The sequence below is a fragment of the Lolium rigidum genome, chromosome 1 (assembly GCF_022539505.1).
Source record: "Lolium rigidum isolate FL_2022 chromosome 1, APGP_CSIRO_Lrig_0.1, whole genome shotgun sequence".
Taxonomy (NCBI): Eukaryota; Viridiplantae; Streptophyta; class Magnoliopsida; order Poales; family Poaceae; genus Lolium; species Lolium rigidum.
The window spans coordinates 57,592,150-57,610,706 of NC_061508.1; the positions used below are offsets into that span (position 1 = coordinate 57,592,150).

Here is an 18,557-nt window from a genome sequence, read left to right on the forward strand (position 1 = left end):
ACCCGCCTTAGTGGATTTAGGTAGTGCTATAGATTGACTAGTTCCACAGTTTAAGTGTTAAATCTACCGCAGGTCGTCATGTCTTCCACTCTTTCGAGCACTTCCACATTGGTCCTGCCTTCCACTCCGTCGAGCACAACCACGGTAGTGCTGCCTTCCACTACGTCGAACACAACCATGGTGGTGCTGCCTTCTTCACCGTCCAGCTGACCAACCTCTGCGCTTAATCCCGCTCCGCTCACGGTAAGTATTCTATGTCATGATTACCATTGTTCTGATGGATTGTGTTGGTCACTTAACCCTGCGCAACTGAGCTGCTTACCGTTATTCATTTGTCTTGTGTTAGGTCATCACGCCTTCTCCTGATCGGATGAACAAGCCATCTATGTCATGGATGCTGCCTGACAAGGCGCGAGCTCATCCATCTCCGTTTCCACCCAAACCAAGTATGGTGTGGGGGTGGTCTTATACATGCTATCCTTTTACATACTCCCTCCTTTCCTTTCTATAGTGCCTATAGATTTTTGTCATTTGTTTCACAATATAAGGTTTTAGCTTAGCTTTTTTTCAATTACCCCCTCCTCGTTCAGCTTCCAAATCGTTCAGCTCCCAAAATTGTTATGGTAAGTTAGAAAGATATGGATTTCCCAAATTTTACGTTGATCTCAAATCGTTCAGCTAGGGGTTTTATGTAAAAAAAATACTCTTGCGCTAATTTCCGTGCCAAAAAACAATAGGCACTATAGAATGGAACAGAGGGAGTATTACTAGTGGGTTCTCGGGAAAGGATGGATGTTGTTAGAACGAACTTTCTTTGGGGAGGGAGAAAAAGAAATATAATCTAGTCAAGTGGGGTATTGTTTGTCTCCCTAAAGAGCAGGGGGGTTTAAGCATACTGGACATGGAGGTGATGGACATTGCCATGCTAAGTAAATGGCTATGGAAACTTTTCAATGAAAAAGGGATCTGGCAATAAATTTTATCGGAAAAATATTTGGGGAAACAAACTCTTTTTCATGTAACAGCTAAGCTAGGTGATTCCCACTTCTGGTAAGGGCTGATGGAGATTAAGCACCTTTTTGGAAATGTGTTAGTGTTTAAATTGGAATTGGGGAGATGACCAGTTTCTGGGAGGATCACTGGATAGTTGATTCCACTTCAGCCACGAAATTCTCCTGACTCTTTTGTGTTTCATTAGACAAACAAAAGACTATTGGAGAAGTATTAGGGGGGGTAAGAAGCTTGAGATTGAGAAGAAACCTAGTGGGTGAGCTAGGTAGGTAGTGGCTTGATCTGAACTTGCTAATAGAGGGGATAAGACTTGAGGAAGATCCTGACACCTTGGTTTAGAACTTTACTGGGTCAGGGGACTTTTCGGTTAAATCCTTCTACCAAGCCATGCAGTTCTCAAGGGCCATATCATACAAATTCATGTGGAGGATTAAGATACCTCTGAGAATCAAAACGTTTATTTGGTTTGTACTTAGGAGAAGTATTTTAACCAGGAATGTGTTGACAAAGAGGGGAGGAAATGTGTGGAGACTTGCCTCTTTTATGGCCAAAAGGAGTCAATCGCACACCTCTTCTTCCTCTATCCTCTTGATAGATACGTTTGGAATATAATGATTTGTGCGGCGGGGATAAATTTGCATTTTACCTCGGCTGAACATTGCATCTCTTCTTGGCTTAAGTCTTATGGTGTAGAAGAAAAAGTAACCCAATCGTTGTGGGTGTTGATGTGGTGCTATAGAGAATTTGGAAAGCTGGGAAATTAGCGTGTTTTGAGGGCAAAGGGCCATCGGAACCATGCTCTATGGTCTTCGAAATCTCTTACGGGGTTCGATGGTGGTCGAAATTGCAGATGAAGGATCATGATACAGAGAAGATGGTTTTATTCACAAAAGTCTTGGAAACGGTGGCTGTGGAGATTTTCAGTGCAAGACGGACATGATGCTCTTGGATCCCGAGGTTGGCGAGTTGAGGTGCTGTTTGGAGAATGTTTTGGAGGTTGATAAAAGGGAGAAGCGATGAAAGGGTGATAGGAAGAAAAAAAGGCGCTATATGTAAGCTGGGTGACATGAGCCGACTTGAAATCTCTTTTTTGCCGCGTTTTTCTTGCTGGTGGTAGTTGTGTTGTATGGAACTTTGTAGCATGGTTCCGTTAATGAGATCGGGGTCCAATCCATTTTCTCTCAAAAAATGATGGTGTGCGGAGCACCTCAGTTCGTCTTGAACAAGGTTTGTGAGCTAGTCAAGAGGGAGTTAACTGTACCCGCGGCTTCAAAGAACAGCATCGTGTGTGCAACGATGTTCTCTACTTCACGGGCATTTCAGTCACCCCCTACTTAGGTGTATAACCACATGAGGAAGTGTTGACTTAGGTGGGAAATTGTGTGTAAGGTTAAGAATGTTCCATAAGTGACATTTTGCATGGAGAGCTCGTAGTGCATCTGTAATTATGCTAGCTACTATTAGGCAGTACCACCCCCTATGATGAACTGTTTAGCTTATGTCCTGATTCTGTCAGCTGCATTGTATAATATGCGATGGGTAAGCTCACCTCTCAAAGGAAGAGATTACGAACATCAGTAACTAGTTTTAGCCTTTCATAGAATGGTGTATTGTAGCCAACCAAACACTGTAGCTACCATTTTCTCCCTTGTGCAAAAGAGTGTCTTGTGTGCAACCAAACGAAGTGCAGATGTTTACTTTTGGCTCGTCTCCACCCATCATGCCCCCCAACGCCTCCCTCTGGAAGCCCTAAATGGGCTGCGACCTACCAATCATGCAATATATACTTGAACGCGTATTATGCACGAATGTCATATCGTCATATCGTCATTTTTCTCGCCAGGCTGGTGTATCAATTTTATATACTGTAGTACTTCTCTTCACATTTTAGGCTAGATCCACGAACTCATGCGCCGAGACTTAGATTATACAAGGAAATTTAAGATGATATATTCAGGTACATGGAGCCTTTTAAAATCGCAAATTACATGAAGCTTTCTCCATGTTCAAAGGAGAGTATTAGAGTATAATTAGAATTAACCAACAAAGAGAAGTGTTAGAGTAGAATTATAATTAACCAACAAATTGCATTGTACTTAGTGTATCTTTAAGAAATCCTCTATAATCCGGGCCCTTAAAACGCATATAGAGGGAGCTAAAAACTGCTTTGAATTGTCGTGGGAGATTTGCCTGAATAGATCCTGTAAAATACAACGGTAAATATGAATCTGCCCCAGATGTTGTGTTTTTTTCCTTTTTAAATCCATTTCCCCTTTTTCCTTCTATGTCATGTCAACGACATCCACAACATCCATGCACTGGCCTGCCTCTCCGCCCGACCGTCTCCCTTGCGATGGTGGGGATGGAGTTGGGGCAGGAGTTCGCCCGATCTGCATGTTGCCCTGGCGCCAACGGGGAAGAAGGCGCAGCGAGGAAGGCAACAAGACCGTCTCATCACCGTCTTCCCCGACGTAGGGCAGCACGGTTTAGGTATTTTTACGGAAAAATGATTGAAAGAAGAGAAAATACAATATATTGAGGTGTTCTTTGCAAACATATAAAAGAACGTCATGCCACATCAGCCTGACAGTGGGCCCTTGGGCCAAAAACATTTTCAAGAGGTCTAGCTAAGCCGACCGATCATTGTTTTTTTTAGGAAATGCCACTTGATGCTTATTTATTAGTAACATGGTTACATCTACGATTATAAAGGGGTATAAACTTTGGAGGGTCACCATCTCAAACTAAGTTTTGCTTGTATGTACATAAGCATTTTTGCTAAACTATGTGCCGCCCGATTAGCATCCCCTTGACAATGCCGAAAAACAACCTTCCCCATCAAGCTAGCTTTGAAAAAACATTCTGCCGGAATAGCAACTCCACACTCCGATCACGCCATTACCAATCAGTGTTCTTTGCCACACATAGGGATTGGATCGGTTGGTTTTTGCAAACAAAAAAAAAATGAAAATTGGTTGTTGTTTTGCAATGAACTCATCGGGGGCTCCTATTTGATGCATTCAGTGTCGGCGAGCGCAAGTACGACCTCTCTGGCGAGATCCGCCACCGCCTCCCGACCATCATGGGCCAGCCTGTTGCGTCTGAGGGATGCGCATCGACGCGCTAACGGACACAACGGCGTCAAATAGGAATTGCCGAACTCATCAGGCCCAAATGTACAGGTCACGCTGTAAGGTCGTTTCAGTATTAGGCCTGTAGCGGCCTAAGCAGATATGGCCCAACAAATTGGGTCCGTCCCCGAGCCCAACTCGGTCAAGAACCGACTCGATCCAGGAGTAAAGTTCCGTGTCGGGTACAACCGCTGAGGTTTCAAATACGGGGATTCGCTGCCTGCTCATCACGTTCTCACGATCCCTCGCAGTTAGAGGAGTCGAGGTCGACGAAATCGGAGATGCCGGCGGCTATGGAGATCGAGGTCTCGGCGGACGACGTCGCGTACGAGGAGGACGTCTTGCGAGACCCGTTCAGGCTGTCCGGCTGGCTGCGGTACCTATCTTCTCTCCGCGCGGCGCCGCCGGCGAAGCGCTCTGCCATCTACGAGCGCTCGCTTCGTGCACTCCCGGGCTCGTACAAGCTCTGGCACGCCTACCTCACGGAGCTCGCCGACGCCGCGCGCGCGCTTCCCGTGACCCACCGCGCCCACGCCGAGGCCAACGCCGCCTTCGAGCGCGCGCTCGCCGCCGGCATGGCACGGATGCCGCGCGTCTGGCACATGTACGCCTCATCGCTCCTCGACCAGCGCCTCCTCACCCGCGCCCGCCGGGCACTCGACCGGGCGCTGCGCTCGCTCCCCGTCACGCAGCACCACCGCGTGTGGCCGCTCCTCCTCCGTCTCGCCTCCCTACAAGGCTGCCCGGCCGAAACCGCCCTCGCCGTCCACCGCCGCCACCTCCAGTTCGATCCTGGGCACGCCGAGGATCTCGTCGCGTTCCTCGTCTCCGCCGGCAGATGGCGCGACGCCGCCGAGCACCTCGCCGCGGCCATTAACGACGATGGCTTCGTGTCCGTCAAGGGCACGACGAAGCGCCAGCTGCTTCTTGACCTCTGTGGCCTACTCGCCCAGCACCCGGAGGAGGTCGCCGGGATGCCGGTGGACGCCATCCTCCGCGGCGGCATCCGCGCGTTCTTCCGCGACGAGGCCGGTGCGCTGTGGACGTGTCTGGCTGGCCACTACGCGCGGACGGGGCTCCACGGCAAGGCGAGGGACGTGTTCGAGGAGGGCGCTACCACGGCGACCAACGTCAAGGACTTCCAGATGGTGTTCGACGCCTACCTGCACTTCGAGCACGCCTTGGCCGCCGCGGAACTCGGCCAAGCGGAGACCGTTGACATCCAGAGCTTCTGGCTGTCGGACCGAGACAGCACGGACTTGACGATGGCGAGGCTGGAGCGGCTGCTGGAGCGCCGGCCGGAGCTGCTCAACGGCGTGCTGCTGAGGCAGAACCCGCACGACGTCCAGGCATGGCACGAGCGGGCCAAGATCTTCGACAAGGATCCCGCGAGACACGCCGCGACTTACGTGGAGGCTGTCAGGACCGTCGATCCGGCGAAGGCCACCGGGAAGCCGCCGCACACGCTCTGGCTAGCGCTGGCCAAGATGTGCGAGGACCGCGGCCGCGTCGAGTGCGCCCGAGACGTCTTCCAGAGGGCCACACAGGCGAACTTCACGGCCCCGGACCACCTCGCCGCGGTCTACTGCGAATGGGCAAATATGGAGCTGAGGCAGCAGAATCCCGAGCGTGTCATCGACCTCATCCGGCAAGCGACGTCGGAGCCATCGGCCGAGGTCAGGAGGCGCGCCGCTGCCGCCGTGAGCGGCGAGCCCGTCCAAATGAAACTGCACCGATCTCTGAAGCTGTGGATCATGTACCTGGACCTGACGAAGACACACGGATCGCTCGATTCCACCTGCGCCGTCTACGACAGGATGCACGATCTCGGCCTCGCCACGCCGCTGCTGGTGCTGGACCATGCCACCTTTCTGGAAGATCACCAGAGGTTCGAGGACGCGTTCCAGGTCTACGAGCGCGGCGTCAAGTCGTTCAGGCACCCCCACGACGAGGCCATCTGGGAAGCGTACCTGACCAAGTTCGTGCAGAGGCACGGGAGGAGCAGGCCGGAGAGGGTGAGGGACCTGTTCGAGGGCGCCGTCCTGCAGGCGCCGCCGGAGAGGAAGAAGGCACTGTACCTTAAGTACGCAAGATTCGAGGAGGAATTCGGACTCGCCGGCCGCGCGATGAAGGTGTACGAGGATGCCGCGAGCGCCGTCCCGGCCGGCGACAGGCTCGGCGTCTACGAGGTGTACGTCGCCCGGGCCACGGAGCTCTACGGCGTTCTGAAGGCGAGGGACGTGTACTGCCAGGCGATAAGCGGTGGCGGCCTCCCGGACAAGGACGCGACGACGATGTGCGTCAGGTTCGCCGACCTCGAGATCGGGCTGGGAGAAGTCGCGCGCGCTCGAGCGTTGTACGTTTACGCGGCGAGCTTCACGGATCCAGATGTTCACTGTGAGTTTTGGAAACGGTGGAACGACTTCGAGCTTCTCCACGGCGACGAGAGTACGTTCAGGGAGATGCTCCTTGTCAAGAGAACTGCCGCTGCTAGCGCCGGCGCCGCCGTGTCGGAGATGGACGATTTCCGGGCCGCACCGAAGAGGCTGCTGCGTGCGTGCGCCGGCCAACAACTCAGCGGTGCTAGCATTGCTCAGCAATGCAAAAGGACACGTCTGGTGTAAAATTGATGTATGCATTCATGTAATCACTACATTAAGAAATTATCTCTATAATCAGACTCTTGAGAACTTGTTCAAAACTTGTGATACAGTACAATGTATGTTTGCCACTCTGTTTTCAGTTTTTGAGAGAAATATAAACTTTTTGAGAGATAAGTGATGGCGTGCAACTCACACGTTCGTTGGGAACCCCAAGAGGAAGGTATGATGCGCACAGCAGCAAGTTTTCCCTCAGAAAGAAACCAAGGTTTATCGAACCAGGAGGAGCCAAGAAGCACGTTGAAGGTTGATGGCGGCGGGATGTAGTGCGGCGCAACACCGGAGATTCCGGCGCCAACGTGGAACCTGCACAACACAACCAAAGTACTTTGCCCCAACGAAACAGGTGAGGTTGTCAATCTCACCGGCTTGCTGTAACAAAGGATTAACCGTATTGTGTGGAAGATGATTGTTTGCAAGAAAACAGTAAAGAACAAGTATTGCAGCAGATTTGTATTTCAGTATAAAAGAATGGACCGGGGTCCACAGTTCACTAGAGGTGTCTTTCCCATAAGATCAAAGCATGTTGGGTGAACAAATTACAGTCGGGCAATTGACAAATAGAGAGGACATAACAATGCACATACATGTCATGATAAGTATAGTGAGATTTAATTGGGCATTACGACAAAGTACATAGACCGCCATCCAGCTGCATCTATGCCTAAAAAGTCCACCTTCAGAGTTATCATCCGAACCCCTTCCGGTATTAAGTTGCTAACAACGAGACAATTGCATTAAGTATGGTGCGTAATGTAATCAACAACTACATCCTTAGACATAGCATCAATGTTTTATCCCTAGTGGCAACGAGCACAACACAACCTTAGAACTTTCTCGTCACCGTCCCGGTATCAATGGAGGCATGAACCCACTATCGAGCATAAATACTCCCTCTTGGAGTTAAGAGCAAAAACTTGGCCAGAGCCTCTACTAATAACGGAGAGCATGCAAGATCATAAACAACACATAGGTAAAAACTTGATAATTAACATAACATAGTATTCTCTATCCATCGGATCCCGATAAACACAACATATAGCATTACAGATAGATGATCTTGATCATGTTAGGCAGCTCACAAGATCCAACAATGAAGCACAATGAGGAGAAGACAACCATCTAGCTACTGCTATGGACCCATAGTCCAGGGGTGAACTACTCACTCATCACTCCGGAGGCGACCATGGCGGTGAAGAGTCCTCCGGGAGATGAATCCCCTCTCCGGCAGGTGCCGGAGGAGATCTCCGAATCCCCCGAGATGGGATTGGCGGCGGCGTCTCCGGAAGGTTTTCCGTATCGTGGCTCTCGGTACTGGGGGTTTCGCGACGGAGGCTTTAAGTAGGCGGAAGGGCAACGCGCGGGGCCACACGAGGGCCCCACACCATAGGTCGGCGCGGCCGGGGCCTGGGCCGCGCCGCCCTATGGTGGCGGCGCCTCGTGGCCCCACTTCGACTCCTCTTCGGTCTTCTGGAAGCTTCGTGGCAAAATAGGACCCTGGGCGTTGATTTCGTCCAATTCCGAGAATATTTCGTTACTAGGATTTCGAAACCAAAAACAGCAGAAAACAACGAATCGGCTCTTCGACATCTTGTTAATAGGTTAGTTCCGTGAAAATGCAAGAATATGACATAAAGTGTGCATAAAACATGTAGGTATCATCAATAATGTGGCATGGAACATAAGAAATTATCGATACGTCGGAGACGTATCAGCATCCCTAAGCTTAGTTCTGCTCGTCCCGAGCAGGTAAAACGATAACAAAGATAATTTCTGGAGTGACATGCCATCATAACCTTGATCATACTATTTGTAAACATATGTAATGAATGCAGCGATCAAAACAATGGTAATGACATGAGTAAACAAGTGAATCATAAAGCAAAGACTTTTCATGAATAGTACTTCTAGACAAGCATCAATAAGTCTTGCATAAGAGTTAACTCATAAAGCAATAAATCAAAGTGAAGGTATTGAAGCAACACAAAGGAAGATTAAGTTTCAGCGGTTGCTTTCAACTTGTAACATGTATATCTCATGGATAATTGTCAACATAGAGTAATATAACAAGTGCAATATGCAAGTATGTAGGAATCAATGCACAGTTCACACAAGTGTTTGCTTCTTGAGGTGGAGAGAGATAGGTGAACTGACTCAACATAAAAGTAAAAAAGAATGGTCCTTAAAAGAGGAAAGCATCGATTGCTATATTTGTGCTAGAGCTTTTATTTTGAAAACATGAAACAATTTTGTCAACGGTAGTAATAAAGCATATGAGTTATGTAAATTATATCTTACAAGTTGCAAGCCTCATGCATAGTATACTAATAGTGCCCGCACCTTGTCCTAATTAGCTTGGACTACCGGATCATCGCAATACACATGTTTTAACCAAGTGTCACAATGGGGTACCTCCATGCCGCTCTGTACAAAGGTCTAAGGAGAAAGCTCGTATTTTGGATTTCTCGCTTTTGATTATTCTCAACTTAGACATCCATACCGGGACAACATGGACAACAGATAATGGACTCCTCTTAAATGCATAAGCATGTGGCAACAATTATTATTCTCATATGAGATTGAGGATATATGTCCAAAACTGAAACTTCCACCATGATTCATGGCTTTAGTTAGCGGCCCAATGTTCTTCTCTAACAATATGCATGCTCCAACCATTAAGGTGGTAGATCTCTCTTACTTCAGACAAGACGGACATGCATAGCAACTCACATGATATTCAACAAAGAATAGTTGATGGCGTCCCCAGAAAACATGGTTATCGCACAACAAGCAACTTAATAAAAGATAAAGTGCATAAGTACATATTCAATACCACAATAGTTTTTAGGCTATTTGTCCCATGAGCTATATATTGCAAAGGAGAATGATGGAATTTTAAAGGTAGCACTCAAGCAATTTACTTTGAAATGGCGGATAAATACCATGTAGTAGGTAGGTATGATGGACACAAATGGCATAGTGGTTGGCTCAAGGATTTTGGATGTATGAGAAGTATTCCCTCTCGATACAAGGTTTAGGCTAGCAAGGTTATTTGAAACAAACACAAGGATGAACGGTGCAGCAAAACTCACATAAAAGACATATTGTAAACATTATAAGACTCTACACCGTCTTCCTTGTTGTTCAAAACTCAATACTAGATGTTATCTAGACTCTAGAGAAACCAAATATGCAAACCAAATTAGCAAGCTCTAAGTGTTTCTTCGTTAATGGGTGCAAAGTATATGATGCAAGAGCTTAAACATGAGCACAACAATTGCCAAGTATCAAATTATCCAAGACATTTTAGAATTACTACATGTATCATTTTCCAATTCCAACCATATAACAATTTAACGAAGAAGAAACTTCGCCATGAATACTATGAGTAAAGCCTAAGGACATACTTGTCCATATGCTACAGCGGAGCGTGTCTCTCTCCCACAAAGTGAATGCTAGGATCCATTTTATTCAAACAAAACAAAAACAAAAACAAACCGACGCTCCAAGCAAAGTACATAAGATGTGGCCGAATAAAAATATAGTTTCAGGGGAGGAACCTGATAATTTGTCGATGAAGAAGGGGATGCCTTGGGCATCCCCAAGCTTAGACGCTTGAGTCTTCTTAGAATATGCAGGGGTGAACCACCGGGCATCCCCAAGCTTAGAGCTTTCACTCTCCTTGATCATATTGTATCATACTCCTCTCTTGATCCTTGAAAACTTCCTCCACACCAAACTCGAAACAACTCATTAGAGGGTTAGTGCACAATAAAAATTAACATGTTCAGAGGTGACACAATCATTCTTAACACTTCTGGGCATTGCATAAAGCTACTGGACATTAATAGATCAAAGAAATTCATCCAACATAGCAAAAGAGGCAATGCGAAATAAAAGGCAGAATCTGTCAAAACAGAACAGTCCGTAAAGATGGATTTTATCGAGGCACCAGACTTGCTCAAATGAAAATACCCAAATTGAATGAAAGTTGCGTACATATCTGAGGATCATGCACGTAAATTGGCTTAATTTTCTGAGCTACCTACAGGGAGGCAGGTCGAAATTCGTGACAGCAAAGAAATCTGAAACTGCGCAGTAATCTTTACTATCAAAGACTTTACTTGGCACAACAAAACTCAAAACTAAGATAAGGAGAGGTTGCTACAGTAGTAAACAACTTCCAAGACTCAAATATATAACAAAAATATTGTAGTAAAAACATGGGTTGTCTCCCATAAGCGCTTTTCTTTAACGCCTTTCAGCTAGGCGCAGAAAGTGTATATCAAGTAACATCAAGAGATGAAGCATCAACATCATAATTTGTTCTAATAATAGAATCATAAGGTAACTTCATTCTCTTTCTAGGGAAGTGCTCCATACCTTTCTTGAGAGGAAATTGATATTTAATATTACCTTCCTTCATATCAATAGTAGCACCAACGGTTCGAAGAAAAGGTCTTCCCAATATAATGGGACAAGATGCATTGCATTCAATATCCAAGACAACAAAATCAACGGGGACAAGGTTATTGTTAACCATAATATGAACATTATCAACTTTCCCCAAAGGTTTCTTTTTAGCATTATCAGCGAGATTAACATCCAGATAACAATTTTTCAATGGTGGCAAGTCAAGCATATCATAGACTTTTTTAGGCATAACAGAAATACTTGCACCAAGATCACATAAAGCATTACAATCAAAATCATTGACCCTCATTTTAATGATGGGCTCCCAACCATCCTCTAGCTTTCTAGGAATAGAAGTTTCAAGTTTTAGTTTCTCTTCTCTAGCTTTTATGAGAGCATTTGTAATATGTTTTGTGAAAGCCAAGTTTACAGCGCTAGCATTGGGACTCTTAGCAAGTTTTTGTAAGAACTTTATAACTTCAGAGATGTGGCAATCATCAAAATCTAAATTATTACAATCTAAAGCAATGGGATTATCATCCCCAAGGTTGGAAAAAATTTCAGCAGTTTTATCACGGGCAGTTTCAGCAGTTTTAGCAGTTTCAGGTAATTTTGCGCGCTTTGCACTAGGAGTAGAAACATTGCCAACACCAATTATTTTACCATTAATAGTAGGAGGTGCAGCAACATGTGAATCATTAGCATTGCTAGTGGTGGTAATAGTCCAAACTTTAGCTACATTTTTCTCTTTAGCTAGTTTTTCATTTTCTTCTCTATCCCACCTAGCACGCAGTTCAGCCATTAATCTTATATTCTCATTAATTCTAAATTGGATGGCATTTGCTGTAGTAACAATTTTATTTTCAATATCCTCAGGTTTAGCAGCCATTTTATTAATTAAAGAAGATTGTGACGCAGACATGTATGAGATTCGGTTTTCAGCATTTGCAAGTTTAGTTTGCAACCCATAAATCTCCATATTCAGATTTTCAAGTTGATTTCCTATATTCTTCAACAAGGTAGATTGTTCATTCATAGTTTTAGTAAACAATTTATTTTGCTCATATTGTGATTGCATAAAGCTCTTGGTGGATCTTTCAATTTCTAACATCTTTTCCTCATTAGGTGAAACATATCTACCATAAGAGTTACTATTAGCAGGATATGGCCTAGAATTTTGAGCAACCAATGAAGCTAACGGAACATTATTAGGATCAACATTAGTCCTATCATTCACAAGCATAGACATAATAGCATCAATCTTATCATTCAAGGAAGAGGATTCTTCAACAGAATTTACCTTCTTACCTTGTGGAGCTCTTTCCGTGTGCCATTCAGAGTAATTAATCATCATATCATCAAGAAGCTTTGTAGCCGCCCCCAAAGTGATGGACATAAAGGTACCTCCAGCAGCTGAATCCAATAAATTCCGCGAAGAAAAATTTAGTCCTGCATAGAAGGTTTGGATGATCATCCAAGTAGTCAGTCCATGGGTTGGGCAATTTTTAACCAAAGATTTCATTCTTTCCCAAGCTTGAGCAACATGTTCATTATCCAATTGTTTAAAATTCATTATGCTACTCCTCAAAGATATAATTTTAGCAGGGGGATAATATCTACCAATAAAAGCATCCTTGCATTTAGTCCATGAATCAATACTATTCTTAGGCAGAGATAGCAACCAATCTTTAGCTCTTCCTCTTAATGAGAAAGAAACAATTTCAATTTAATAATATCACCATCTACATCTTTATACTTTTGCATTTCACATAGTTCAACAAAATTATTGAGATGGGCAGCAGCATCATCAGAACTAACACCAGAAAATTGCTCTCGCATAACAAGATTCAGTAAAGCAGGTTTAATTTCAAAGAATTCTGCTGTAGTAGCAGGTGGAGCAATAGGTGTGCATAGGAAATCACTATTATTTGTGGTTGTGAAGTCACACAACTTAGTATTTTCAGGAGTGGCCATTTTAGCAGTAGTAAATAAAGCAAACTAGATAAAGTAAATGCAAGTAACTAATTTTTTGTGTTTTTGATATAGAGTGCAAGACAATAAATAAAGTAAAGCTAGCAACTAATTTTTTTGTGTTTTGATATAATGCAGCAAACAAAGTAGTAAATAAAATAAAGCAAGACAAAAACAAAGTAAAGAGATTGGGAAGTGGAGACTCCCCTTGCAGCGTGTCTTGATCTCCCCGGCAACGGCGCCGAAAAAGAGCTTGATGGCGTGTAACTCACACGTTCGTTGGGAACCCCAAGAGGAAGGTATGATGCGCACAGCAGCAAGTTTTCCCTCGGAAAGAAACCAAGGTTTATCGAACCAGGAGGAGCCAAGAAGCACGTTGAAGGTTGATGGCGGCGGGATATAGTGCGGCGCAACACCGGAGATTCCGCGCCAACGTGGAACCTGCACAACACAACCAAAGTACTTTGCCCCAACGAAACAGTGAGGTTGTCAATCTCACCGGCTTGCCGTAACAAAGGATTAACCGTATTGTGTGGAAGATGATTGTTTGCAAGAAAACAAGTAAAGAACAAGTATTGCAGCAGATTTGTATTTCAGTATAAAAGAATGGACCGGGGTCCACAGTTCACTAGAGGTGTCTCTCCCATAAGATAAAAGCATGTTGGGTGAACAAATTACAGTCGGGCAATTGACAAATAGAGAGGGCATAACAATGCACATACATGTCATGATAAGTATAGTGAGATTTAATTGGACATTACGACAAAGTACATAGACCGCCATCCAGCTGCATCTATGCCTAAAAAGTCCACCTTCAGGTTATCATCCGAACCCCTTCCAGTATTAAGTTGCTAACAACAGACAATTGCATTAAGTATGGTGCGTAATGTAATCAACAACTACATCCTTAGACATAGCATCAATGTTTTATCTCTAGTGGCAACAGCACAACACAACCTTAGAACTTTCTGTCACTGTCCTGGTATCAATGGAGGCATGAACCCACTATCGAGCATAAATACTCCCTCTTGGAGTTAAGAGCAAAAACTTGGCCAGAGCCTCTACTAATAACGGAGAGCATGCAAGATCATAAACAACGCATAGGTAATAACTTGATAATTAACATAACATAGTATTCTCTATCCATCGGATCCCGACAAACACAACATATAGTATTACAGTATAGATGATCTTGATCATGTTAGGCAGCTCACAAGATCCAACAATGAAGCACAATGAGGAGAAGATAACCATCTAGCTACTGCTATGGACCCATAGTCCAGGGGTGAACTACTCACTCATCACTCCGGAGGCGACCATGGCGGTGAAGAGTCCTCCGGGAGATGAATCCCCTCTCCGGCAGGGTGCCGGAGGAGATCTCCAGAATCCCCCGAGATGGGATTGGCGGCGGCGTCTCGGGAAGGTTTTCCGTATCATGGCTCTCGGTACCGGGGGTTTCGCGACGGAGGCGTTAAGTAGGCGAAAGGGCAACGCGGGGGCCACACGAGGGCCCCACACCATAGGTCGGCGCGGCCGGGGCCTGGGCCGCGCCGCCCTATGGTGGCGGCGCCTCGTGGCCCCACTTCGACTCCTCTTCGGTCTTCCGGAAGCTTCGTGGCAAAATAGGACCCTGGGCGTTGATTTCGTCCAATTCCGAGAATATTTCGTTACTAGGATTTCTGAAACCAATAACAGCAGAAAACAGCAACTGGCTCTTCGGCATCTTGTTAATAGGTTAGTTCCAGAAAATGCACGAATATGACATAAAGTGTGCATAAAACATGTAGATATCATCAATAATGTGGCATGGAACATAAGAAATTATCGATACGTCGGAGACGTATCAATAAGCAGGTCTAAAACCATTGAATTTGCATCATGATTTTTGCTAATATGTGATTTGCAAGTTGGCTGCAACTAAGATTTTTTTCGGTTGTAGTTGAGTTGTAAATGGAGAAACACACAATAAAAACATCCATGGGAGGACCAGAGCTCTTTACACTCTTTACAAATTGAAGTTGTATCTCACGTTGGTAGTCATCCATGGTATTTCAAATGAAACTCGAAACCAACCAAAGTAGAACAATAAATAAATTAGCAACTAAAAAGAAAGACCAAAAGCGCTGAGCTCTCCGGCAACAGCGCCAGAAAATAGCTTGATGGTTGCAAGTACACGAATCAGTTGTAGCTAGTTTCGAAATAAGAGTATCGAACCACGAGGAGCTACTAGTAAAGATCTACAATTACTTAAAGATGTCTTGAATCCCAAATGAGGTATTGTTTTGAGAGAGTTTTGTAGGATTGTTTTATAAAATAAAATGTTCTCGGGGTTGTTGGTTCCACCTCTAGTATTAACTAAGAACACAAACATGATAATTCATATCTTTACTCCCGAGAAAGGCTCGATGTTGAGGTGTGCATTTTATAACACATCCCTGAATAGACACCACGATAACTTTTGGCAACACCTATTGATCCATCACAATTAAGGAATTACCCCATGGTTATTTGTGAACCATGATGAGTCCTCTCTTGTCCCCTCCTTCCATACAATAATGCATCGCACACGGTATGTCACTTCCCGTCGTATACACTATCATACTTACGAGGGTAATTCCCTCCCGTGACCCTTAGGAAATTGTTACATAGTCGACTTCATGTAACATCACGAAAGAGAACTAACATACAATCATAGTGCAAAACTATAAATCATCTTCATTCACATTATAATATTATTAGGGTTTCTCCATCTCCCCCAAGAACGAAGTGAACTACTCACACATGGAAAAAATTAATCAAGAACATCATCATAATCTTGCGAATGGAATGAGGGTAACTGTGTGAATTCAAGTACAAACCCACAATGGCAATAGAGATTACAATCTAATGGGATAACGGGATGGAGATGGTGATGGGTTTGATGATGAAGGTGATGATGCCTTGTCCTCCAATGATCCGGGTAGCAACTTGGATGATGCCCCTTCTTGTTATTCCTTGAGATCTCTTTTGGGGCGGTGTTCTGGTGTTTGTGGTCGCGTGTGTGCTTGGATCACATATCTGTCTGCGGGAGGCGAGGGTATTTGACGAGGCAGTCCTCCTGACACAACGTACGTGCGGACGGTACGGGTGAGCTCCCCCGTACAGACGCCCGTTAAACTCTCTGGAAGCTATTCTCGCATTCCCCTTTCACACATGTGCATATTTAAGTGCTTAAAAGATTTTTATCACGTCAAAATACCATAAAATGATAGTTCTTGTTGATATTTCATCATTGCCTTAATATTTCGAGATCCTGTGTAGACAAGCATAAAAGGGCGTGATGGCAGTGAGATACAAAAATCCTATTGCTACTCAAAGATATCTTAGTGAAACAATGGTGTAAAAATATGATAAAAATGCACGCATCAGTGCCCATTGCTACATAGTTAATGCACATGTGCTCCTTAAGACAACATTGAAGTGATAACAACATTCATGACATGCTTGTTGTTGCACGAGTTGAAACCACTCATTGAGACAACAATGAAGTGATAAAATCATTCATGATATAGTTGTTGCACCCAATGGTATTATTTGCCCGATAATTTTCCTATTATAAAAGAGAAGAAGGAGAGTAGCACACCATGTACACAAAATCATTCACAAACTATTGGAGCGAAAGGAAGTGGATAGTGCAAAGTTTCAGCCATATCACATATGGCACACCATGTACACACTACCTAGGATTAGGAAACATCAGGATTTATGACCGTGGCCTTGGACGCAATGTTACATCGTTGACAAAATCATTATGCAATGCACCTCTTGCATAGATCACAAGTTCGACTGCTGATGCATTATGGCACGAGAACCTTGGGTGTAGTCACTTTTCTTTTGTTTTTGGGTCATGTGTTGCATGGGCGGACGCAGCGGGGGCCGAGGGGGCCGTGGCCCACCCAGAATTCTACCGGCCCAAGCCTATACCGCACAGAAAAAATGAAGAAAGGCACGATTCTTCGCACTCGACCACGCGGTCCACGCCCCGACGCCATCGATACCGCACGCAGCCGCCACCCGCCGCCCCGGTCCCGGTGCCGCCCACCGTCTGCCACCCCTTCCCCGCCGGCCGCGGCCGCCGCTGCTCGTCGGCCCCGGCGCCCCGCCCGCTGTCTCTGCCGAGTCCGGCGCTCGCCCGCCTGAGCTGCGTGCCTGCGTCTCGTCCGCCCCCCCGCCCTCTACACCCTGCAGGTTTGCCCTCACTGCCGCCGCACCGCGCCCGCGATGACCGCCGGCCGCCGGCCGCAGCACTGAGCCACTGACCATTGAGCAATTGACCATTGAGTCCTATTCCGCTAATGACCTATTCAGCACATATTGATCTCTAACTCTGTTCAGCACAGTAGTATGAATGAACTGCTAGTGCATTTCAGCTATTTTCATATAAACTGCTCTCTGTACATATGTATGTTAAGTCTTATATGATGAAGAATACATAAAATTGTTAAATTAGTAATGTTTGAATGTTTCAATTGTGTAGAAATGAAGAGAAATAGCCAAATTGCGCTACTTTTTTAGAAACAAGTATCAAAGAAGATTGCATCTCCGATCCAATCTTATATTGCTCACGATGAAGAAGTCAAATCCGATGTTGAGAGTGAGATTGACATTGAAGATACAACACCACACCCACCCTCACCCCAACAACCAAATGCAAGGTCATATGATGCTCACTTTTGTCCACATGATCCGGGGGACAGGATTCCTATTTCAAGTTATGATGTTAATATTCAAGATGATGTTCGGAGAGGATATATCCTAAAAGGTCCATGCCGACCATATGAGCATGCTTTCCCGCCAACAAAAAAGAAGGGCAAAAATCGACACTTTAGTTGTGTTTGGTTTCATCACTACAATTGGCTAGAATATATTATCGGAAAGGATGCGGCATTTTGCTTTGTGTGTTTCTTGTTCAAAGAGAGAGCCAATGGAGGTCCCGGAGGAGATGCCTTTGTTAAAGATGGTTTTAGAAATTGGAAAAGACCCGAATCATTTAAGAAGCATGTGGGTGGTGTTACTAGCATTCACACCCAACACCTCTCGAGAGGTTCGAGGACGCGTTCCGAGTCTACGAGCGCGGCGTCAGGTCGTTCAGGCACCCTCACGACGAGGCCATCTGGGAAGCGTACCTAGCCAAGTTCGTGCAGAGGCACGTGAGGAGCAGGCCGGAGAGGGTGAGGGACCTGTTCGAGGGCGCCGTCTTGCAGGCGCCGCCGGAGAGGAAGAAGGCACTGTACCTTACGTATGCAAGATTCGAGGAGGAGTTTGGCCTGGCTAGCCGCGCGATGAAGGTTTACCAGGACGCCGCGACCGCCGTCCCCGCCGGCGACAGGCT

The 18,557-nt window shown here is 45.6% G+C and overlaps 1 protein-coding gene across 1 annotated transcript; it reads left to right on the plus strand.

Annotated features, from left to right (window-relative positions):
- Positions 1-4,435: 4,435 nt before the first annotated feature.
- LOC124708362 (pre-mRNA-splicing factor SYF1-like) lies at positions 4,436-6,766 on the plus strand. Its single transcript, XM_047240037.1, has one exon. It carries the CDS (start codon positions 4,436-4,438, stop codon positions 6,764-6,766), a length of 2,331 nt encoding a protein of 776 aa, XP_047095993.1.
- Positions 6,767-18,557: the final 11,791 nt, after the last annotated feature.

Coding starts and splice junctions, on each gene's coding strand:
- LOC124708362 (XM_047240037.1), top strand. CDS start 4,436: ATGGAGATCGAGGTCTCGGCGGACGACGTCGCGTACGAGGAGGACGTC.